We start from the raw sequence: 21939 nt of genomic DNA, 5'->3' as shown, positions 1-21939 counted from the left end.
ATACCCAAGAGTGGGATTGCTGGGTCCTATGGTAGTTCTATGTATAGTTTTCTAAGGTACCCCCATACTGTTTTCCATAGTGGTTGTACCAACTTACATTCCCACCAACAGTGCAGGAGGATTCCCTTTTCTCCACCCGCCCCCAGCATTTGTTATTTGTGGACTTATTAATGATGGCCATTCTGACTGGTGGGAGGGTCATCTTGTAAATGAGAAGGAATCAAAGCAAGTTATTCTGCAAAAGAATGGAAGGATCAGATCGGTGTTTCAGAGACATCGCTTCACTGGCCACGGTAGGAGAGAAGCTGAAGACTGGGAGACCAGTTAGGAGGTTATTTCATGGTCAAGGAATGACAGAGGCTAGCAGCAGCAGATTTGGGGAGTAGAGAATTGACTCTAGATAGTTTAGACTCAGTGACTGATTGGACATAGGCTCCTGAAGGTAGCAGGAACAAACACGGTATGCAGCTGAGGAACTAGACTGCTGAAGACAGCTTACCAACAAAGCCTGTGCAGACAGTCAAGTTGGATGAACAGTTATTTTTCTCTTTCTCTGCTAAGGATACTACAAGTAGGCACAGAAAGGTTGATTAAGTTGCTTATGAGCACACAGCATATTTCGGTCTTCTTGGTTTCCAATCCAGTAATCTAATCCCATTCCTTTTTTTCTTTCAAAAAATTTTTCATTAAAGTATAGTCGATTTACAGTGTTGTGCCAATTTCTGCTGTACAGCACAGTGACCCAGTCGTACTATCTTCAATCATGTTCTATCCAAAGAGACTAGATACAGTTCCCTGTGCTTACAGTAGGACCTCATTTCTTATCCATTCTAAATGGAATAGTTTGCATCTACCAACCCCAAACTCAAAGTTCATCCCATTCCCTCCCCCTTGGCAACCACAAGTCTGTTCTTTACGTCTGTGTGTCTGTTCATGTTGTATAAATATGTTCATTTATGCCATGTTTTAGATTCCATATATAAGTGATATCATATGGTATTTGTCTTTCTCTTTCTGACTTACCTCACTTAGTATGGGAATCTCTAGTTGCAGGCCATTCCTTTTTTATAGGATTTTAAGTGAATCATCTTCAGAAGCAAAAGACTTAGAGATAAAGACATGGATAAGGATATAGTTATGGATACAGATAGACTATATATATGTAGAATGCATAATATATACTTTTGTATTTGATGTATTTTATGCACAATATATAATTATGTACATGGTACATATTTATATGCACACATATACAGACCTTGCTTCCTACTCTGCCAAGCCACGAGTAAATCTTGGTCTAACTTTGCCGTAGCAGTGCCTGCAAGTAAAATTAATAACATTCTGTACTGTGGCTGAGTTTTCTCAGAGTCTGATATGGAGATGGTGGAGGTCCATTCAAGATCCAGCTCTTTCGCTCTTCTGCACAAGAAGAAATATACACTTTCCATATATCACAAATTTGTAAGAGCAGCCTTTACCACTCAAAGCCGTTAGATTCCCTGTAGATTTAAGATTCCCATCTCAGCGGGATTCTGGCACCTCCTTCCTGGGATATAATCAGGCTACACCCTGCTTGGAGGGCAGGTCCCCAACACCTAGAGTCCAAGAGCATCACCTCTTAATATAAAACCCTTTGACCTCGCTAATGAGAGAGAAAACATTGGTCTTGAGGCAGTTATTGCTCTACCAGTGGAGTTGTTTGTCTGTCTCTTGTTATGCTTGACTTTAGGCAGCGCTGTTATTTTTGAGTACCATTTTTAGACTTGGTGAATAGCACCACCTGAATTGAAAGTCATGTACCACGCAAAGTTCTAAGGAAGAGTAGCTGCAGTTTGCAAGCTCCATTTACTTCCTTCCTGCTTTCCTTCTCCTTGGAGAACTTTTGCACAGGAAGCACCAAGCCTCGAGCATTTGACTTTCATTAGTGATGAGTAATGGGGTTGGCGGAATGGGACTGGGCAGCCCCTCGTGAATAGAGTTGGTGTTTTACTTTCCCCTTATGTCTGCAAGAGAAGAGAGGCAAGACTAGACGCCCCTCTAACTGCGTATCGTGACCCATTTCACACAGCATTTGGACTGCTCCTCCCCCACATCGCCAGGTCTGCCGTCTTAGCTGCAAGGTGGCAGCTCCAGAAGATCCTCTTACCCCTTCAGATGTAATATGACCCCAAACAAGTTAACCATCCCTACCACTTTCTAATTCTCAACCTTTCCTGGCCTCCATAAATTTATGGGTCGGCATAAATGAATCACTGTACTTCTGCCGTCTCGGACTGGAGTCGTCTTTTCTCATTCCTCTCCCTAAATGCCTCAGTGAAAATACTTAACAAATCGTGTTGAACATGTCTCTGAAATTTCCCACAACTGTTTTTTCATTTTCGATTGCAGTAGCCCCTCCTCTCGTTGATGTGCTTGTTGCCTTGGCCACATCAGGATGACAGTGGTCCCTTTATTTACTCGGCTAGAACTAGTAAAGACCCTTCTACCTGTGGCACTTTCTTCCCTTTCTACCCAAGACCTAAACTGTTATCCTAGATAGTCCGTGTCCACACAAATGACCCATCAGACATCCTGATTTCCTTGACCTCCTCAACCTCATTGGCCTTTACTTCCGCTTATCACCAGGAATCCATTCCAGTGCCTATAGCCTCGATCATGTGTAAACATCCAAGCTATCTAGCTCTCTCTCTCTACATCCTACTACCCCCCCCCCATACCCAACCCCTTATGTCCATCACTCTGTACCTTCATTGCTTTGGGACACTCAATCACTCAGCCACTGTCTTCATCCCCAGCTCTCAGTACCCCCACATCTCCTAAGTGTTGTAAATCCAGTCTTGGAAACTTGTGGTCTCTTTCTCTCCCACGTGCCACAGCTCCCACAGACCTTTAGCCTGTCCACAAGTCTGCTACCCTTTTCGCCTTGCCTGCCAGACTTCCTCCTCACTTCTCACTTGTCTCACCTGATCCGTCTGCCTCCTGGCCTGACCCATCTATGGCACCTCCTCAGCACTGCTACAGGGTCCTCTCTAAAATGCACATCTGAGGGTGTCGTGTGCATGATTCAGATCCTTCCATTGTTCCCAGATGCCTTTGGGATAAGTCCAGGCTCTGGCCAGAGGCTGGACTGTGCATGATCCGGATCCTACATATCTGTCCAGTTTTGATCTCATGCCATGACCCACTACTATGATCCAGACACAGTGAGGCACCCACATTTCCCAAAGGAACCCATACACTCTGTGAACTTCAGCCTTTTACTCATGGTGTCCTCTCTCACGGGAATGTTCTTCCCATACCTTCTTAACCCAGCTGATGTCTACTTGGCTGTTAAGACTTAGTTAAGGCATTGTACCCTCTGGGAAATCCTCCCTGCCTGTTCATCAGCCTTCTCCCCATCACCATCACCACCCCTCCTCTCTGTATTTGTCCATCAGGCTGAGCCTCTGGGGACTCCCACTATGGAACTTTCTGTTTTGTCATTATCTACCTACTGCATAAGACTGTGTGAGCTCTTAAGCTCCTAAGGGTGTGGCCATATCACCAGCACTCTGCTCCAAATCAGTGCTCAACAGGTGTTTGTGAGTGAATATGTAACCTTCCCCTTCTGCTGAGCCCTCGGCTCCTTTATGACCAGCATCTCTGCCTCTGTTGCCCATTATGGAACTGCTGCCAGTTTCAATCATTGCAAGTTCAATATTTTTCTTAGGTGCTACTCTGTTTTTATTTCAATAAGTTCAACTTATGGAAATTCTGTTTATAGATGACCTACCCCATGTCTTTTCTGAAATTCTGTTTATAGATGATCTACCCCATGTCTTTTCTGGATTATAATAAATAGAGCATCTTATTCCTATAAATGGCCTATTGAATAATAGTGCAAACAAAAATAGATACCCCCATATATGGCAACACCAGTCCTAACACATCTCTGGAAAACTGAAGAAGGTAGGCCTATATCAGCGGTTCTCAACGTGGGTGATTTTCTCCCCAGGGATGTTGGCTAATGCCTGGAGTCATTTGGGTTGTCACAACTAAGAAGGTATTACCGGCATCTGTTGGATAGAGGCCCACTGCTATTCACTGCTCTTCATAAGAACGTCAAGACCACAGACATGATGAACTATTAAACTGGGGTTTGGAGAACATGTTATGAATCACTGGACTAGATATTTAGGCCACAGAGGAAGATTTAGACTTGCTAAAGGAATATCTTCCTAACAATGAGGTTATTCTATGTTAAAAGGGATTATTGCCAGGGAAGCTGTGGTTCTCCACTCTGGTTGCACAGTAGAGTAATCTGGGAACCTCGAACCATTACCATCGCCCAGCTCCACCCACAAGGGAACCTAATTTCATTAGTCAAGGATAGGATCTGGCAGTGAGTACTTTTGTGAAAGCTCCCCAAATGGGTCTCATGAGAGCCAGGTCTAAGAACCAATGGCCCAAAACAAAAGTAAGAGTCCCACAACTCTGCTTAAACAAAAGAAACTTCACTTTTAACCAAAAGGAGGCTTGATGCTGGAAGAATACTGTACGTGTCCTTCCAGCTCTTGTCTCCACGTCGGGCCTTGTACATCTTTTTTCCTGCCATTGCTGCCCAGTTGTAGGAGTTATGACCATTGGTTCTTCATGTGCATCCTAGAAAGAAAATTCAGAATCCAGTGCCCTAATGGAAAGGTGACTTCTAGAACTTTACTCTCTGACCTTCAAGACACAGGAGTTCCTTTCTCTAAGACAGTTTTGTGACTTATGCAGATACAAGGAGCCATTGATTGATTGGTCCAAGCATTGCGGTGCAGTTCCCTTAGATGTTCTCAAGCAGAAGGAGGAGGATGAAATGGCCAGACTTCCGATCCCTGAGCCTCAGGATTGGCTCTTTCATTTGCCATGCTGGTTTCTTTTACAGATGAACTAGGAGGCAAGGAGGCAAAATTCCCCAAAGAGCAGAAGGCTTGGATCAACAATCCTTTGCAATTTATTTCACAGATTTCTCTTTTGACCGTTAACCAGGCTATTTCTCTGGATAGAAAGGTAGAGTAGGCATTAGTAGCAGGAAAATTGTACCTTTTGTCTGTGTACTAGGCATCTGAACCAGGCTTACATATTACTACAAACAGCTGTACTGAACTATTGGTCATTAAGGGCCTGATAAAATGAGGTAGTAAATGTGTGTGGGGGTGGGGGGAAGTCCAATAATTACAGAGTCAAAAGGAGGAGATACTAGGAGTTCCTGTCGTGGCACAGTGGTTAACGAATCTGACTAGGAACCATGAGGTTGTGGGTTCGATCCCTGCCCTTGTTCAGTGGGTTAAAGATCCGGCGTTGCCATGAGCTGTGGTGTAGGTTGCAGACGCGGCTCGGATCCTGCGTTGCTGTGGCTCTGGCATAGGCTGGCAGCTACAGCTCCGATTCGACCCCTAGCCTGGGAACCTCCATATGCCGCGGGAGTGGCCCAAGAAATGGCAAAAAGACAAAAAAAAAAAAAAGGAGGAGGAGATATTAGAGGACGGGCCAGGTAGTGTCTGTATAGACCAAGAAAGGGGAGGGAAGGATGCAGTTTAATCTAACACAGCATGGACTTTCTTTTCCCCGCCTGTAGCTGAAGATGCTGAGGTTCAGTGAGACAGTGCATGAGAAAGTCGAGATCTTGGATGTGCAGATCTAGGAATAAAAGCCAAGTCCAGCTCACTCCACAAGTTCTTCAGGGGCTTCAAAGTAAGAGCCAGGTCAACATCCTGAATAGATAGACTTTTGTATGTTCAGAACTTCTCACTGGTTCTTAAAAGAACCTGACCTGACCTAGCTAGGGCTGGGGGCGGGGGCTGGGGAGGTTGTCACATGGACTCCAGTAACCATGGCATGGAAGGAAAGGCCTGGTGGGAAGAAGTTGATGCCAGAGATTGCGTGGAGAGGCTGAGGAGTCTTTGCGGAGGGAGGGAAGAGCTCAGGAGTTGCCACCAAATTTCCAAGTACGTCTCGACAAGCTGACCTCTGCACCCCATGCAGGCTGCTAGAGCCAAAGACACTCCTGTTTTAGTAAAGGTGATTCCATTTTTCGTTATAAAAATAGTGCATGCTCATCAGAGAAAAAAATGGGAAAAAATCGTATGTGGTACAACAGCTGCTCTTGAAATTTGCTGTAACTCTTTCCAGGCTTTTTTCTGTTCGTTTCATTCATTAGTGTGATCATGAATTCTATGTTCCCTCTTGGGTCACTGAGCATCAGAAAACAAGCATGTTCTTTCTTATCGTCATTTAGCATGTTATAATGGTAATTGTACATTTAGGTATGATCATAATAAAATTCATTGTAATTTAGAAAATTATGAACTATTTTATTGCACACATGCTCCTCAAGGCACCAAGCCTATGGCTGGGCATGTGGGTTAGGAGAGCCATTGTAACATACACTTCAGAATGGAATCCCCAGATGGAAGATACAGAAGTTTAAGGTCCAAGACAGTTGGGGGGCCTGGATGCTCGTGCAGACAGGACTTCTTGGGCAAGGACCAAGCCTATTCTTGGGTTTGATCCTCAAGCTTAGCATGTCCATAAATTCAGTTTTGTCAATACCAGAATTCATTGGTTCTTAGGAATTATATAGATGTTAACTAAAACTAATTTACAGTTAGAAGCACCACATGGAGAGTATGGAAGTCATTATCACAGTTGGCCAAATGTTTCTCTTCTCTGTCTCCCAGCCATGCAGAAGGATCATACATCCTACTCCCTGTGGATGGCTGGGGTGTGTGTCTGGTAGTGATGAAGACTTGGGTTTGAAAGCCAATACTTTATTTGCAGGGGAAGGCCCTCCAGCACTCTCTCTCCCTCTGTCACTGTGGCTGGCGGTGTTTGAGAGGGTGTCTGCTTCATCGGCCTGGCTCCCTGAGTGACTAATGAGCAGAGCCCTCTGCCGGACCACAGTGATAGTGTGAGCAAGGAACAAAGCTTGGCTACCGTAGTCACAGAGACTTGGAATTTGGTGTTACTGCAGCACGCCCTGGCCCATCCTGACTGGTGTGGAGGCAATATTAACATTAGCATGGTCCACCATACTTACTCTCCAAAATTAGAAACCAGCTAAAGTCTTTATATGTGTATATGAGTACATTATAAATACATAGTCTTATAATTCTTATCTACGGTGCACACTTGCTCACGTTAATCCAGAGAAATAATTCCTGCAAGTAGAATTCTGGGTTAAAGAGAATGTGTTATGTAAAGTGCTGATAAGTATCGCCTGTTCTCTTCCCAAGAGTTGAATCCGTTTACATTTCCATCAATACAATGTGAGAGCTCTTGTCTCTTCCTATTTTCCAAAGTCCAGTGTATGATCAAACTTTTAAAAAAGTCTCTGCCATTATAATCATGAAAAAAGACATCGCATTGTTGATGTAAAATGCATTTCCTGGGGAGGTCCTGTTGTGGCTCAACAGGTTAAGAACCCAATCTCCCAGGAGGATGCAGGTTCAATTCCTGGCCTCGCTTGGTGGGTTAAGGATCCAGCATTGCCACAAGTCATGGCATAGGTCACAGATATGACTCAGAGCCTTCATTGCTGTGACTAGGATGTAGGCCAGTAACTTCTGCTCTGATTGGATCCCTAGCCTGGGGACTTCCATCTGCCACAGGTGCAGACTTAAAAAGAAAAAAAAAATGCATTTCCTTAATTATAGGTGAGTTTTATTTGTTCTTTAATTATGTTGAGACCTTTAGTCAAGTACGGTGAAGCCTAGATAGCATTCTTTAAAGTGAGTTGATTTTCTTATTTGAATCTCAGAGAATAACCTTATTTTTAACCACTGAGGAAGCACCTTGTTGTTACCATTATTCCTTTATTGAATGAACAATGTTCACCTTGTTAAGATAGATAGTGGGGGGCAGGGGTAGTTGCCCCTGGGGTTTGTGAAAATAACATCATCCAAAGCAGATGGACTGGCCGGCCTTTACACCTCGCAGTTAACTGACGTGACGTTTTTTCATTGCAGCAATTCAGCTTTGTATCCTTGCCCACTGATGTGCTGGAAATTGAGGTGAAGGACAAGTTTGCCAAGAGCCGCCCCATCATCAAGCGCTTCTTGGGAAAGCTGTCGATGCCCGTTCAGAGACTCCTGGAAAGACATGCCATAGGGTAAACCTTGATGAGGGCCCAGTGTCACTAGGCTTCAGCCAGCAGGCAAGGCCCAAGGGAGGCAAGAATAGCCTCATAGGAGTTCCCGTCGTGGCGCAGCGGTTAACGAATCCGACTAGGAACCATGAGGTTGTGGGTTGGATCCCTGGCCTTGCTCAGTGGGTTGAGGATCCGGCGTTGCCATGAGCTGTGATGTGGGTTGCAGACGTGGTTCGGATCCCGCGTTGCTGTGGCTGTGGCGCAAGCCAGCGGCTACAGCTCTGATCAGACCCCTAGCCTGGGACCCTCCATATGCCGCAAGTGCGGCCCTAGAAAAGGCAAAAAAAAAAAAAAGAATAGCTTCATAGAGACTCAAACTGGAATGGTGGTGCTGTATTTCTTTGGCCTCTCCCATTAATTATGTTGCACGAACTGCAACGTTTAATGAAACAGACCCTTCCCTTTCCCCTTGCTTGTGTACCACTGGCTACTTTTACAAGAGAGTAAAAATTCCCAAGACACAATATGAGAGGAGCCCTGAAGGCAGCATTTTTTTCTCTGCGCAGGTGGAAATTCAATTCTATTTCACTGTGAGTCATGTCATTCCACTCACATACTGTCTTGCGTGCTGGATTTAATCATTTGTGACATGTTCATAACAAGATGAAACGCTGGCTCACTATGCATTACGGGGTTACTCTGAAATGCTGGTGCCTTAGAAAATGCTAGTATTTCTAGAAAATGCCAGATAATATGTATGAAATTATGGAACAGCCACAATTATGCTGCTCACATATTTCAGTTACATATGAGAATATATTTCTGAGTTTTGTGTCTTCTACATTCATGTCTGTTCAGAGTTCTCATTAAAGTAAGTTCTGACCAGATAAAATCCTTGTACATAATATGTATTTCCGTAGGTAACAGCAGCTATATGTGAAAACACTAGGTATAGATGGCTCTCTGGTCATAGATATGCTTCAGTGCAATACTTAGAATGGTGTCAAAGGAATGAGAAAAATCGTGCAGAGCTTCCAAGGGTCTTAATTTAAAGCTCTTTGGATTTTCAGAAAGAATTTGAAATTGCTCATGGTTACCGTAAGGATATGTAAGCAGAACCTTAGAGTATGTGTGCAGCTGTGTGCGCATAGATACGCGTTAATTCTCACTCAAGCTGCAGGAAGCTGACGTTTACAAAGCTACAGCTGTGTGTCAAAGTGTTTGCATTTTCCACTCAGGGCCATGGGGCTTAAGCAAACAAACAAAAATGTGCATACATCGAGGAAAGCAGTCCATGGCACGGAAGGACTCAGTGATTCCAAAGTGTCCATTTTTAAGTAGCAGAGACTGGACGCCTTTTAACACGAAGGCATCTCGGAAGGCTTTCTCGATTCCTTTGTCTGTGACATCCCAGTCCTGAGCTATCTGCCTGGCTGTCTGCCTCCCCTCGAGCCTCCTGCCCTGCCTGCCTCAGCTTCACATTGGAAATATCAATCACCGCTGCCTTGACTCCCTTATGTAGGGGTCCTGCCTTGTGCCCATGGCTGGATGGAAGCCACTTAAAGGCAGGGAGACACATCACATGCTTTGTATCAACTGCACTGCTTTTTACATGGCATGGGCTCCAAAAATATTTGTCACTAAAGCAGGTGAAAAGCAAGCGAAAGAAAATGGTGGAACGCGAATGTAAAGCATGAGCAATTTAGTTTCCATCTCACCGTCTGATTATCTTTAGGCTCCTCTGATTCCAGCTGGGTTTGGGATTCAGGACCTCTTTCATTTGGTCGTAGTAGACACACCTCATAATATGGACTAAGACCCTTTCTAAATAAGCAAAATATTGTTGCACATTACATTTTCCCTGCATATAATGCTTTATTTAATGGGCTTCCTAGGAACTTCAAACCTGAAACCAAGGTTTACCAAAGAGAAATACTGAGTCAGTGGATCACTGGGATATATGTTGTTTCATAATGCTTGTGCTTTCTAGAAAGAAACATTAAAACACTACTAGGCAGTGATTTATCATTTTATTTGAATGTCACAAATGAATAAATGGAATGCATGCAGAGTAATCTAAGTAACAACTGACTTTGGAATTTGTCTTTGTTATTATTGGGTAGGACGGATTTGTTAATTTCTGAATATCCCAAGGTAGTCACTCTTCCTATTTAGGTCAAGGTAGGGGATGCACTGCTGAAGATGCATTGTTGATGAAGCTGTAATGGCAAAGTCTCAGGTTGATCGCTCCCTGGATAATTATCTTCTTAGTAATTAAGAATTGCCTTGGAGTTCCCGTCGTGGCGCAGTGGTTAACGAATCCGACTAGGACCCATGAGGTTGCCAGTTCGATCCCTGGCCTTGCTCAGTGGGTTAAGGATCTGGCATTGCCAAGAGCTGTGGTGTAGGTTGCAGACATGGCTCGGATCCTGCATTGCTGTAGCTCTGGCGTAGGCCAGCCGCTACGGCTTCAGTTAGACCCCTAGCCTGGGAATCTCGATATGCCTTGGGAAGCGGCCCCAGAAAAGGCAAAAAGACAAAAAAAAAAAAAAAAGAATTGCCTTGAGTGGAGCTCCCACTGTGGCGCAACGGAGTCAGCAGCATCTCTGCAGCACTGGGACGCAGATTCAATCCCCGGCCCAGCCCAGTGGGTTAAGGATCTAGTGTTGCCACAGCTGCAGCATAGATCACAACTGCAGCTCAGATCTGATCCCTGGCCCAGGAACTCCATATGCCACAGGGTGGCCAAAAAAAAAAAAAAGAAAGAAAGAAAGAATTGCCTTGAGTGGGCAGAGGGGATGAGGGGATAGTGCCAGAGTCCAGGGTGGCATTTCAGAATCTCTCTGGGTGGAGTTGGGATAATTAGAAGTCACAGGCCCACAAGTTTTGCTTTGCTCCATTCTGCAGCAGGTCCCTTTCTGAAGCCTCCACTGGGTCTCTGGTAACCAGGACAGCATCCTTCCACCGAGTTTATATTTATATACATCGCAAGACAAGCATCTTCTGCTTCCACTGTCCATTATTAGGACAGATTTGGACAATGTCCGTTTGCACAGGGAAAACCAACAAAGGCTATCCATCTCTTTTTTTCTTTTTTTCTTTAGAACACTGGTTGGCAAACTTTCTGTAAGCGGCCGGATAGTAACTATTTCAAGCTGTATAGGCCATATGGTTTCTGTCCCGACTACTCAGCTCTGCTCCTGTAGTGTGAAAGCAGCCCAGACAAGAAATAAACTAATATGCCTGACTGCATTCCAGTAAAACTTTTGTTTGAATTTCATGTCATTTTCACACATCACAAAATACTACTCCTCTTCCCCCCCACCCCCCCAGCCATTTAAATGTGTAAACAGCTCACAGCCTTTGGAAACAGAGGATGGGCCAGATTTGGCCCATGGGCTGTAGTTTGCTGACTCCTGCTTTAGAGTATCTGATAAGGATTTTCGTGAGGGTTTTCACTGCTGCTGAGCAGATTCCTTTCTCATCTTTTCCTTAGGACCATCTCATAGGTACCAGAGTAGGTCATCACCATCTAATAGCAGGGCCTCCCTGGGCTTGTCTGCCTCACCCACTCACATGGTGCATGGTCTTTCGGAGGACAGATATTGACCAGGTCTGTGATGGATGGTGCTTATTTCCTTCTAGGGATAGGGTGGTCAGCTACACACTTGGCCGCAGGCTTCCAACAGATCACGTGAGTGGACAGCTGCAATTCCGATTTGAGATCACGTCCTCCATCCACCCAGGTATTTTCAGCATGACCTTCATTTGTTGTCTTGGCCTCGTGTCATTCGGTGGTTCCTTTCTCTAAAATACAATAATCCTGGTTCCTTCCAGACATGTCATAGGTTTGGTGGTTCTCTTTCTTCCCCATTTGAGACCTAGAAGCCAGTTGCTGTCCCTTCGATTGAGGGACTCCTCTTCATTCTGTGACTCGAAGGTCGAGGGTTAGACAGTAGGATTGGGATTTGACAATGACGCCAACATGGGTATGGAGCCGTGTCTAATTTATCGTTTTACTCCCAGCACCCACACAGGAGGTGCTCAATAGACCTGACTCTAGAGTTCCCACTGTGGCACAGTGGGTGAAGGATCCGGCATTGCTGCAGCTGTGGTTTAGGTCACAGCTGTCACTCAGATTTAATTCCTGGCCCAGTAACTTCCATACGCCATGGGTGTGGCCAAAAAAGAAAAAAGAAATGTTAAATCATTACATACACGAGTGAATGAATGAATGGATGTGATACATGTGATATTATTGAAGAACTATGACTATACAATGGATTTTTTTTTTTTTACAATATCACAGGGGAAAAAGAAAACTTCAGAATCATCCCATGTTCAGTTTTTTCAAGCCAAAACCTATTTCCAAATAAGAATGCTGAGATGCCTCTCCCACAACCCCCCGTAAGTGTAGATCACACTGAGAACTTTTTGGTCCTCCTGGGCCACATTTATGAGTTGCCATTACAGCTAATAAAGCTTTTGAGATGTCAGGGTCTGGAGTTTATCACTGCCCCCCCCCATCGGACAAAAGTTGCACTTTTCTCTGCCCGACACATAAAGCAGACGGTAAGAACACACTTGACTATGTCACCCTTTCAAACCCAGCCTTTTCTACATTCTGAGAATAGAACCGACTCTTCCTTCAGTGTAGCAGTCAGGACAGCTTTCAGCACACCAGAGAGATTTTTTTCTTCAAGGAATGAATAGCTCTAGGGCTTGGAAGGGGAATTCACATCTGTCAGGTATCCAGTAGAGCACCTGGGGAAGGTAGAGGTCAGCCATGGTTGCTACTCCTTGGGTGGGTGCTTGGTGTGGAGACCTGGTTTATTTTCCCACTGCAATAATCTGCAGATGTTGGAAGATTTGCAGTCTGAGCCAGCCACCATTCGCCTTTTCTTCTCTTTGGTCACCCAAGAACCCCATTGTGCCACCCTGGGGGACCCAGCCATAGGAAGCACTCTGAACAAGTATAATTAGCCCTGCCTGGGGTCATCAAGGAACTATAAACCCTGTCCCCATCGTTGAGGTCTTCTATGTAGCAAACATTGTTGAGCACCTACTGTGTGCCCACAATGGGGGGGAGCACTAGGCTTTGGGCATTTTAACCAAAACGTGAAGTCCCTTGAAACAGCATTCTCAAATACATCAGGACAGCAAACTGTCCTTAACATAAGGAGAGCTCATTCTTGAGGAATTTTTAGCAGAGCTTTGGCCAGTGGAAATCCTCATCAACCCCTGCATCCAGTATCCTAGTGCAGAAATCCCTGAGAAATCCCTGAGGCTCCCATGTCCTGGCAAAGTCGACTAACACTAGAGTGACATTATTTTCTTGTCCACAGATGATGAGGAGATTTCCGTAAGTACAGAACCTGAGTCCGCAGAAATTCAGGACAGCCCCATGAACAGCCTGGTGGCCAGCAGCGGCCCTGCGGAGCCTCACCATGCACCAGAGCCCTCCGGGACCCAAAAGCCAGAGCAGCTGAGCCAGGGCAGCGCCGCGGGCACCGCAGAGAACGAGAACCTGGAGCTTGCCAATCCAGTTGAGGCAGCTGAAGGTACCACCGAGGCTGGAGATGATGGCACGGTCTCTGTAGGGCCTGAGGGGGCTGGGGAACTTCTGGCCCCTGGGCCAGAGGACGCAGAGCCCGCCTTGAGTGCGGAAGAACTGGCCGAGCGGCTGGACCTGGGAGGGGAGGCGGCCCTACCTGGGCTGCTGGAGGACGGCCAAGCCCCAGGCAGCCCCGGGGAGCCAGTGGCCGAGGAATCGGCCCCAGAGAGCCGGGCCGGGGGGCAGGAGGAGGAGAAGGAGCAGGCGCAGGAGGAGGAGGGGGACGTGCCCGCCTTGGGGCAGGGGGAGAACAGGCTGCAGCTGCGGGCCTCGGTGAAGAGGAAAAGCAGGCCGTGCTCTCTGCCCGTGTCCGAGCTGGAGACAGTGATCGCATCCACCTGCGGGGAACCGGAGACGCCGCGGACCCACTACATCCGCATCCACACGCTCCTGCACAGCCTGCCCTCTGCTCAGGGCGGCGGCGCGGACGACGAGGGCGCGGAGGAGGAGGCGACCCTCAAGGACGCCTCGGAGAAGGATGCGCTCAGCGAAGTGGACACGATCGCCGCCGAGCCTCCTCCCCTGGAAGAGGATGGCGAGGAACCCGAGGGGGCCACTCCAGGTACGGGGCCCCCCGGCCACACGGGCTTGGCCAACGGCTCGGTCCCAGATGGCGACACGCTCCCCAGCACGGGGAGTGAGAGCGACTCCAGCCCGCGGCAGGGCGGGGACCACAGCTGCGAGGGCTGCGACGGGTCCTGCTGCAGCCCATCCTGCTACAGCTCCTCGTGCTACAGCACATCCTGCTACAGCAGCTCCTGCTACAGCGCCTCCTGCTACAGCCCCTCCTGCTACAACGGCAGCAGGTTCGCCAGCCACACCCGCTTCTCCTCCGTGGACAGCGCCAAGATCTCCGAGAGCACTGTCTTCTCCTCGCAGGATGACGAGGAGGAGGAGAACAGCGCCTTCGAGTCGGTGCCCGACTCGGTGCAGAGCCCGGAGCTGGACCCGGAGTCGGCGAACGGCGCGGGGCCGTGGCAAGAGGAGCTGGCCGCCCCCACTGGGAGCGTAGCCAGAACGGTGGAAGGTCTGGAGTCCCCCGTGGCAGGGCCGAGCCATCGGAGAGAAGGTTAGACCTCCCACCCGATCAGAGTGAGAATAGGACTTCCAGGGGGACGCAGGTCTGACCAACACGGTTTAAAAACAGGAGCGAGAGGATCAGTCCCAAATGAGGTTGCTGCGCGTCCACGTATGCCTGTCCTGTACCTATATGTGTGCATGTGTCTATGTGTCTTTGTGTCTGCCAGTATTCCAGACTGTGGAGAGCTGACACCCCACTGCGGCTCAGACACACACTGAGAATGACAACTCGTTGGATGTGAGCGTGTACTCGTATGTGTGCTTCTCTGCTTTAACTCATCACCCGAACTGGTTATAGGGTCCATATTACACTCTAGCTGGACAGCAGCTAGAGCATCAAGGCTAGTAGCAAGTGATCTAAGCAGGAAATGCTCATCAGCATTGGGTGGATAATGTGCAAATATCTGCTGACTCCCCACATCTTACTGAAGATTAGCCATAAGTGTGCACAGCAGTGCAAGATCATTGCTATTGCCTGTTTCAGAGTTCCACTAACCTTGTACATATGGATATGTATAGCCTGCATACGTGTGTTGTGATTTCTGTCTCCTCAACTCTGTTATTGTTGGTGGGGTTGTTTTGTGTTGTTTTGAGGGGGTGGGGGCTATTTTGGCTCATGGAAGGGAAGGGTGACATGAATGTATAAATCGGTTTGTCTCAAGTAAGGTGCCCCCTTTAGTTTCAAAATGTATTCTGTGTTTTAACCAAAGACCTTCCTTCTCAGAGATGCCTGTGGAAACATATCTAAAATTAATTTGCATTTCCTTGTCCAGCATTGGGAATCACCTTCCAGTCAAGTGGCAGTGACATCAAGGGGAATAATTTAAGTCACATAATAATATGAAATAATTCAGTGGTTTTAAAGAGAAAAATACGGATTCTGCCATTTTGCTGTTCTAATCTGTTTAAATTAGCCTCCAAACAAAATGTGATGGTATTGCCTCTAGATTGTAAGCTCATCAAGGGCTAGAATTATATCTTCTTTATGTTTGAGTCCTCAGCACCTAAACAAATGCCTGGTAACAAATTTTTACAGGAACTAACGTGAGCATAAAAGAATTAATTTAAAGTATTTAATAATCCCCAGTTCTACATTTTAGAGAAAGAAGGAGCAAGGGAAAGTGGCATATAGGATAAGGAGAAACCCAATAACATTGGTTTAAAAAAAAAAAAAAAAAGAGGAAAACCCTAGTGATATACCATAAGCCATAGTGATATATGCTAAAGCATAGCAGCATACAGTAAACTGTAGTGACATACAGGAAACCAGAGTGAAAAACATTATGGAAAGGCACCCATGAGTGTGAGAATGAGGTAGACAGGACCTTTCTTTAACAAGGGTGTTTGGAGTTCCCTCTTTGTTCTGGGCCAGTTGCTATGTGCTGGGCACAGGAAGATGCGGTAGCCTTAGAGAATGAGTGGAAGGTACTCAATAATGACAATAGAGTTAAAAATAAGTAGATGATCAGATTTGTGGATACACCCACATAAGAGCTGCCAGGCATGTCTCAGAAAAAAAGGTCAGCAGAAAAAAAAAAAAAGGCTTTGTAGAGGCAAATCAAGTATCTGTTCTCACCAAAGGGCTATTTTTTTTTTTTTTTTTTTAGCAGTTTGAGCTTTACAAGTGTGATAACCATTCTTAGCCCAGAGCCATACAAAAACAAGGCTGAATTCGTAACCCATTGTAGCCAGTGGGTGTATTTTGACCGCCACGTGGGAGACGATCCACACGTGGGTAATTGAAAATTGACTCAGTGTACATTGATAAAAAAAGAATGTTTTACGAAAAAAAAAAAGACACTGCCAACGCCTTTGAGGGCCTAACAGTCCCAGCGGGGAGACCATCCCTTAACCGAAAGGACAGGAGAGTGTTTCAGGGCCATAGTGTTTCCAAAGAAATTTCTAGATTCCTGAACTTTCTGCAGATTGTAAGCTCTGAAAGGGTCACTGTGTTAGTTAACCAGGAGCAGCACAAGGATTCCCAGAAGGGACTGTTAATCTCGTGAAGGCTGTGCCTGTGCTGGCATGTGACTTCCTCCAGCCAATCATCCCTCCCTTGGTAGGGACTCCCGGGGCCAATGGTGTCCCTGCAGTGGATCTGTCCCCCCATCTCACCCCCACCTCAGCTCGCCACCAAGTTGCTGAGAACACCTGCTCAAAGAAAGCCCATGGGCCAGAAACGTGCCAGGGTTCCCTCTTCTCCCATGAGAATCACTGCTGCCCCCTCAAGGTGACTTTTAAGATGGCAAATTCCTTCCAAAGTTGCCCAAGGTAGAGAGACACACCTGCCCATGCAGCTGAGCTGCAGCAGTTTGTGGAGGATGTCTTCTTTATCGACTTTCCTCCGTGTTTCCCTCCATTCAAACATCTTTTTATAACCTCAGCGTAAAATGGTTTTTTAAAATCTGTGTATGGAATGAAAAGAACAATCGAATGTGATTTCGAGCTCAGCCCTGACATCAGGCTCCCTGGGTGTATATTCGGTCCCCCCACTTCCCAGCCATGACACCTAAGCCAGTTACCTACCTGCTCCAAGCCTCAGGTGTACAGTGGGTGCCAGTGTAGAACGGACCCTTATTGGAAGGATTAAATGAGATGATTTGTATGAAACGCCCAGCTTCTCACCGAGTGCGGGTTCTTCCAGGTAGATGAGCAATGCGGCTCCCCTTTAAAGTGGAATATGTTTCCTTCTCCAAAGTTCAAGCAGGTCTGATGTGTGCTTTGTGTTTGAGGCAAGGGGGATGTACGGAGCCGCGGCCTCATGCTGAACAGAATGGCTTGCTGCTTCTGCGCGCTCCATCCATTCAGTTGGCTAAGATGCATCAGTCACATCATTGCCTTTGCTTGGGGTCACGGGCAGGTGGGGTCCGCTCCATTAACCCTGGCAAGCAACACTATTATGTTTCCACTAGCTTGGAGGAGTAATTAACCTGATTGGTTGAATGAATGATGATGAGGTAAGTCTGGTTTTTTTTTTAAAGGAACTAAATTAAAAACATAGCAGCTGGTGACATAACAACTGTACCATTGTTTTTTCTTTTTTATAGTTTCTGACACTAAGCACATAATAAAGACAAACATGAGTGGGGTAGCCACTAAACACAGAGCCCAGCTTTGAAACAGGAGTCAGTGTGCAAGGAGCTATGTGTTGGCATAAGGGGTGCTTTCCTTGACTTTCCTCAGTCTCCAAGGACCCCAGGGAGTTGAGTCCCATATACCAGAGTTTGCACAAGAAATAATATTATGTATTTAACATTGAAAAGGACCTTTTGTTCCTGAATACATCCCTGGTTTTGTTCTCTAGGTAGCTCTAGGAATTAAATGGCCAAATTAAATCCACCTAACTTCCTTCCTAATTAATTTCTGTTTTATGTCTTTAAATCAAAGTTCTGTGGATCTAGAATGAGAAGAAATAGTCACCCTTTCTAGGTATGGACCTTCTGGGATGTATTTGAAATATGAGATCCCACGAAGATCTTAGCCACTATTTTTCACATTTTCTGTCTTTCTGGCCCAAGGGATAGTGGAGTACTTGTTATTTGCATCAGGCATGTTGGACAGAGGAAGGAGAAGACCTGACCTTTGACCTCTGGCCAATAGGGGCTCTTGCAAGAAATCCAGGGTTGTACGAAACAGGGTGACACCAGTCTGAGGGCTGTCCCATGGCCAGGGCCCTTCTAGATCCCCAAAGGCAATTGTCTCTGATGCTGTGACCCAAACGGCTTCCAGCCACGTGGCCACTCTACCCAGAGTGTCCCCAGACCTGAGGACATCATGAAATAGGAACTCTATTTTAGAACATGGTTCAGTTCATCATAAGTCTGACAATAATAATATCAGCTATGTCTATAAGAAGTGGGACATGCATTCTGTGGATATGTTTATTTCTGAAAGCTCCCCCTGTCTGTCTTCTTCTATCCCACTTCTGTGTTTCCAGTTTTCCTGTCTCAGTCTTTCTGCCTCTGATCTACTTCCTTTGTCTCTAGTCTTTTCTCTTTCCAGAACACCCTGGCTTGTCTGGTTCTTCCTCAGAATAATCTAGAGCCATCATGAGATCCCAGAGCTCCTTGGCTTCTGACCCCAGCCCCTAGCTTCCATACTATGAGAATTTGCTTTCTTGGCCCACCAGTTCCTTAACCCCATCCTTAAAGGTACCATCTAAGGGTTTCATTCCAAACATAAAATCTGAAAAACAGCCTCTTGGTAGCTTTCTGATGAAACCTATCCAAACAAGGAGCTATAATTTTGCACAGGCACACTGGGCTTTTATGGGGCCTTATAAATCCTGCACTTCCCTCAAACAGGCTTGTTTCTTTTCCCAGGCTAAACTCAGGCTCTGCTAATTTTCTTTTGGGTCCCTTTCCCATCCAGAAAATTCAGTGGTTCCAGAATCAGACCCTGATCCTACCAACTGGTCTGTTGCGGTGCAGATCACAGCCACGACGTGTTTGACTATTTTCTTCGAGTTTGAAAAAACAAACAAACAAAAAAAAAACAGTGCCCTCTATTCCTTTGCTTGTGAATGACTCTGAATGTAGCAGACTGACACAAAAAGTCATTTGCCTGCTCTTTGGGTTTGGTTTTTTTTTTTTTTTTTCTTGTAGTAGTTTGTTTTACAGTCATGCTTTTTAGACGACGTGGCCACAGCAATGAATGAACCTGAATGTCTCGACTGTCTTGTCCGTAGGTGAAAGCCCTAGACTCCATAATCCCCAGCCAGTAAGCCAGCTTCCTTCCTTGAGGCCTGAACACCATCACTACCCAACAATCGATGAGCCTCTTCCTCCAAGTAAGCTTTAGTTTGGAAAATCTCTGTCTTAACTCTTCCTATCCAGTCTAAGCAGGTCAGTGTGACCTTGGTATATGAACATCCCAACTCTTCCCCCACGCCACACCTTACACTGTTATCAAAAACCAGTATGGCACCTCCCATAAAACTTGTTTGGTTGGGTGGGTTTTTGTCAAGTGGTTTCAGGATATGATCTTCAAGAGACAACCCGGTATTTGCAGCACCACCCCCGCAACTCCTGAAATGGAGAGCATTTCTTTACAAGACTTGATGAGTCCTTGCAAACTACCCATGACACTTAATTCTCAAATTTTACTATTTTGTATTTAAAAGTTTGTAGTACCTGGTGGAATAATCCTATTGTTCTCCATGGGACCTTTTATGGCTCTAGCATCTCCACATAATAAAACACGTCAACCCATCCGTACCCATGAACTTGCATTTTCCTGACTAACTTACATCAGTAGGTGACAGTTCTTAGAGGATTTCAGGCAAAATATCATCTTTAAGAATAGAATTCAATATCACATTCTCCTGGTAACTGTAATACATAGTTGATAATTAACTAGTCACTTCAACTTGGGAAAAACCACTTAATCTCTCAGGGACCCAGTTTCTTATTTGTAAAGTAAAGTTTTAATTTCCTTATCTGCCAAATGCTAGATTTGGACTAGGCCGTCTCTAGATAGCATTCCAGCTTTAGCCTTATGATATTCCATTATGTTACATTCGTAAGAAGGAACTGACACCCCGGGTATTATTCACTCACTTTGCATCACGTGTAGTCGTGAATTCTAGAACATCTCTGTTTCGGTTTAGGCTCACTTCTCAAGCAAAGATAACCTTTAAAGTCTGATAAATTTTACAACTGCAAGGAATCAATGTTTCTTTACATTCTTTTGCCCGTGCTTACATTAAGCCATTACAGTTTTCAGAAGAAGAAATGCTTATTCCTTAATTCATCTGTTCTTGGCAATGTGATATATTTTATATTTACAACATTCTTCTCCTATTCAGTTGTGCTTTATCAGTCATAAAGCAGTGTCAGTGTCCCCACTGTGGCTCAGTGGGTTAAGAACCTGATGTAGTGTCCATAAGGATAAGGGTTTGATCCCTGCCCTCACTCAGTGGGTTAAGGATCTGACATTGCTCCAAGCCGAAGTATAGGTCGCAGATGCAGGCTCAGATGAGGTGTGACTGTAAAAAGAAAAAAACAAAAACAAAACAAATAGTGTCATTAACACGTAGACTAATTTAAAGGCAGACCGTATTTGTTTTGAGAGGCCAAGCCAAGCATTATGTCCTTTAATTTTTGATACCTGATTTATTCCTTTATACACTGATTTTTGGGTATTTGGAAAATAGAAAATTTCAGTGTCACTATAGATACTTCCTACTTAGAAAAATATCTATATGTTCACTCCAAGAAAGGGACATTTTCCCCATAACCAAAAACACCTGTCAACGGGGGTATAGATAAAGTGACCCCTCAGGATCAGTTCATGTTCACACCCACTGTACATGCAGGAATAACAACCAATTATACATACAGATATTGTAAGTAATTGAACATAAGTCTACTTGAAAGAATTATTTTAGGAGTTCCCGTGGTGGTGCAGTGGAGGCAAATCCAGCTAGGAACCATGAGGTTGTGGGTTCGATCCCTGGCCTCACGCAGTGGGTTAAGGATCTGGCGTTGCCGTGAGCTGTGGTGTAGGTCGCAGTGGCTTGGATCTGGCTGTGCTGTGGCTGTGGCATAGGCTGGCGGCAACAGCTCAAATTAGACCCCTCGCCTGGGAACCTCCATATGCCGCAGGTGCAGCCCTAAAAGGCACCAAAAAAAAAAAATTTTTATATAAGCTGCTTTTGATCATGAAAACAAAATTTTCTAGATAGCTTTCAATTTTCTATCCAAGCAACATTGAAACATATTAGAAAATTTGGTAGTGAAACTAACAACTGAATTTTCTTAGATAATCTCCAATAGCACATGGATGACTTCATCCCTGATAGTCATTGAACAAATATTTAGTGAGCGCTTACTCTGGCAAGGTGCTGGTCTAGGTAAGCAAAATAGGCGAAGGCCCCTGCCCTCAAGGGCTTGTGATCTAGACTAGCAGAGGCAGATAATGAACAATAAAAAGAATAAATGAGACAGTGCAGCGTGTTGGATGGTGTTCAGTGCAATGGAAAAATGAAAGCGGGATCCCCTGGTTAGTGGGGTCAGGAGTGTTTGGTGGTGGCTGGTTTGCCGTGTTAAATGGTGTGGATGCTTCGCTGAGAAGGCAGCTTCTGAGGCTAGACTTCCAGGGTAAGAAGTATTGGGGGGGAAGAGCTTTCTAA

At 45.5% G+C, this 21939-nt stretch overlaps 1 protein-coding gene across 2 annotated transcripts in view; it reads left to right on the top strand.

The window, feature by feature from the left end:
• The window catches only part of HECW1 (HECT, C2 and WW domain containing E3 ubiquitin protein ligase 1), a 407661-nt gene that overhangs the window by 284781 nt on the left and 100941 nt on the right, over nucleotides 1-21939 (top strand). Inside the window, exons 6-9 of one of the 2 annotated variants that reach the window (XM_047763339.1) lie at nucleotides 7992-8134; nucleotides 11759-11859; nucleotides 13459-14796; nucleotides 19495-19596. In XM_047763339.1, the coding sequence (XP_047619295.1) occupies nucleotides 7992-8134; nucleotides 11759-11859; nucleotides 13459-14796; nucleotides 19495-19596 (1684 nt within the window). The remainder of the gene's footprint in view (nucleotides 1-7991; nucleotides 8135-11758; nucleotides 11860-13458; nucleotides 14797-19494; nucleotides 19597-21939) is intronic. The other variant, XM_047763338.1, reaches the window with a different exon arrangement.

Source organism: Phacochoerus africanus, chromosome 16, assembly GCF_016906955.1.
Source record: "Phacochoerus africanus isolate WHEZ1 chromosome 16, ROS_Pafr_v1, whole genome shotgun sequence".
NCBI classification, from domain to species: Eukaryota; Metazoa; Chordata; class Mammalia; order Artiodactyla; family Suidae; genus Phacochoerus; species Phacochoerus africanus.
Note: the sequence above shows the minus strand (reverse complement) of the source record. Positions and strands in the feature narration are given on the sequence as shown.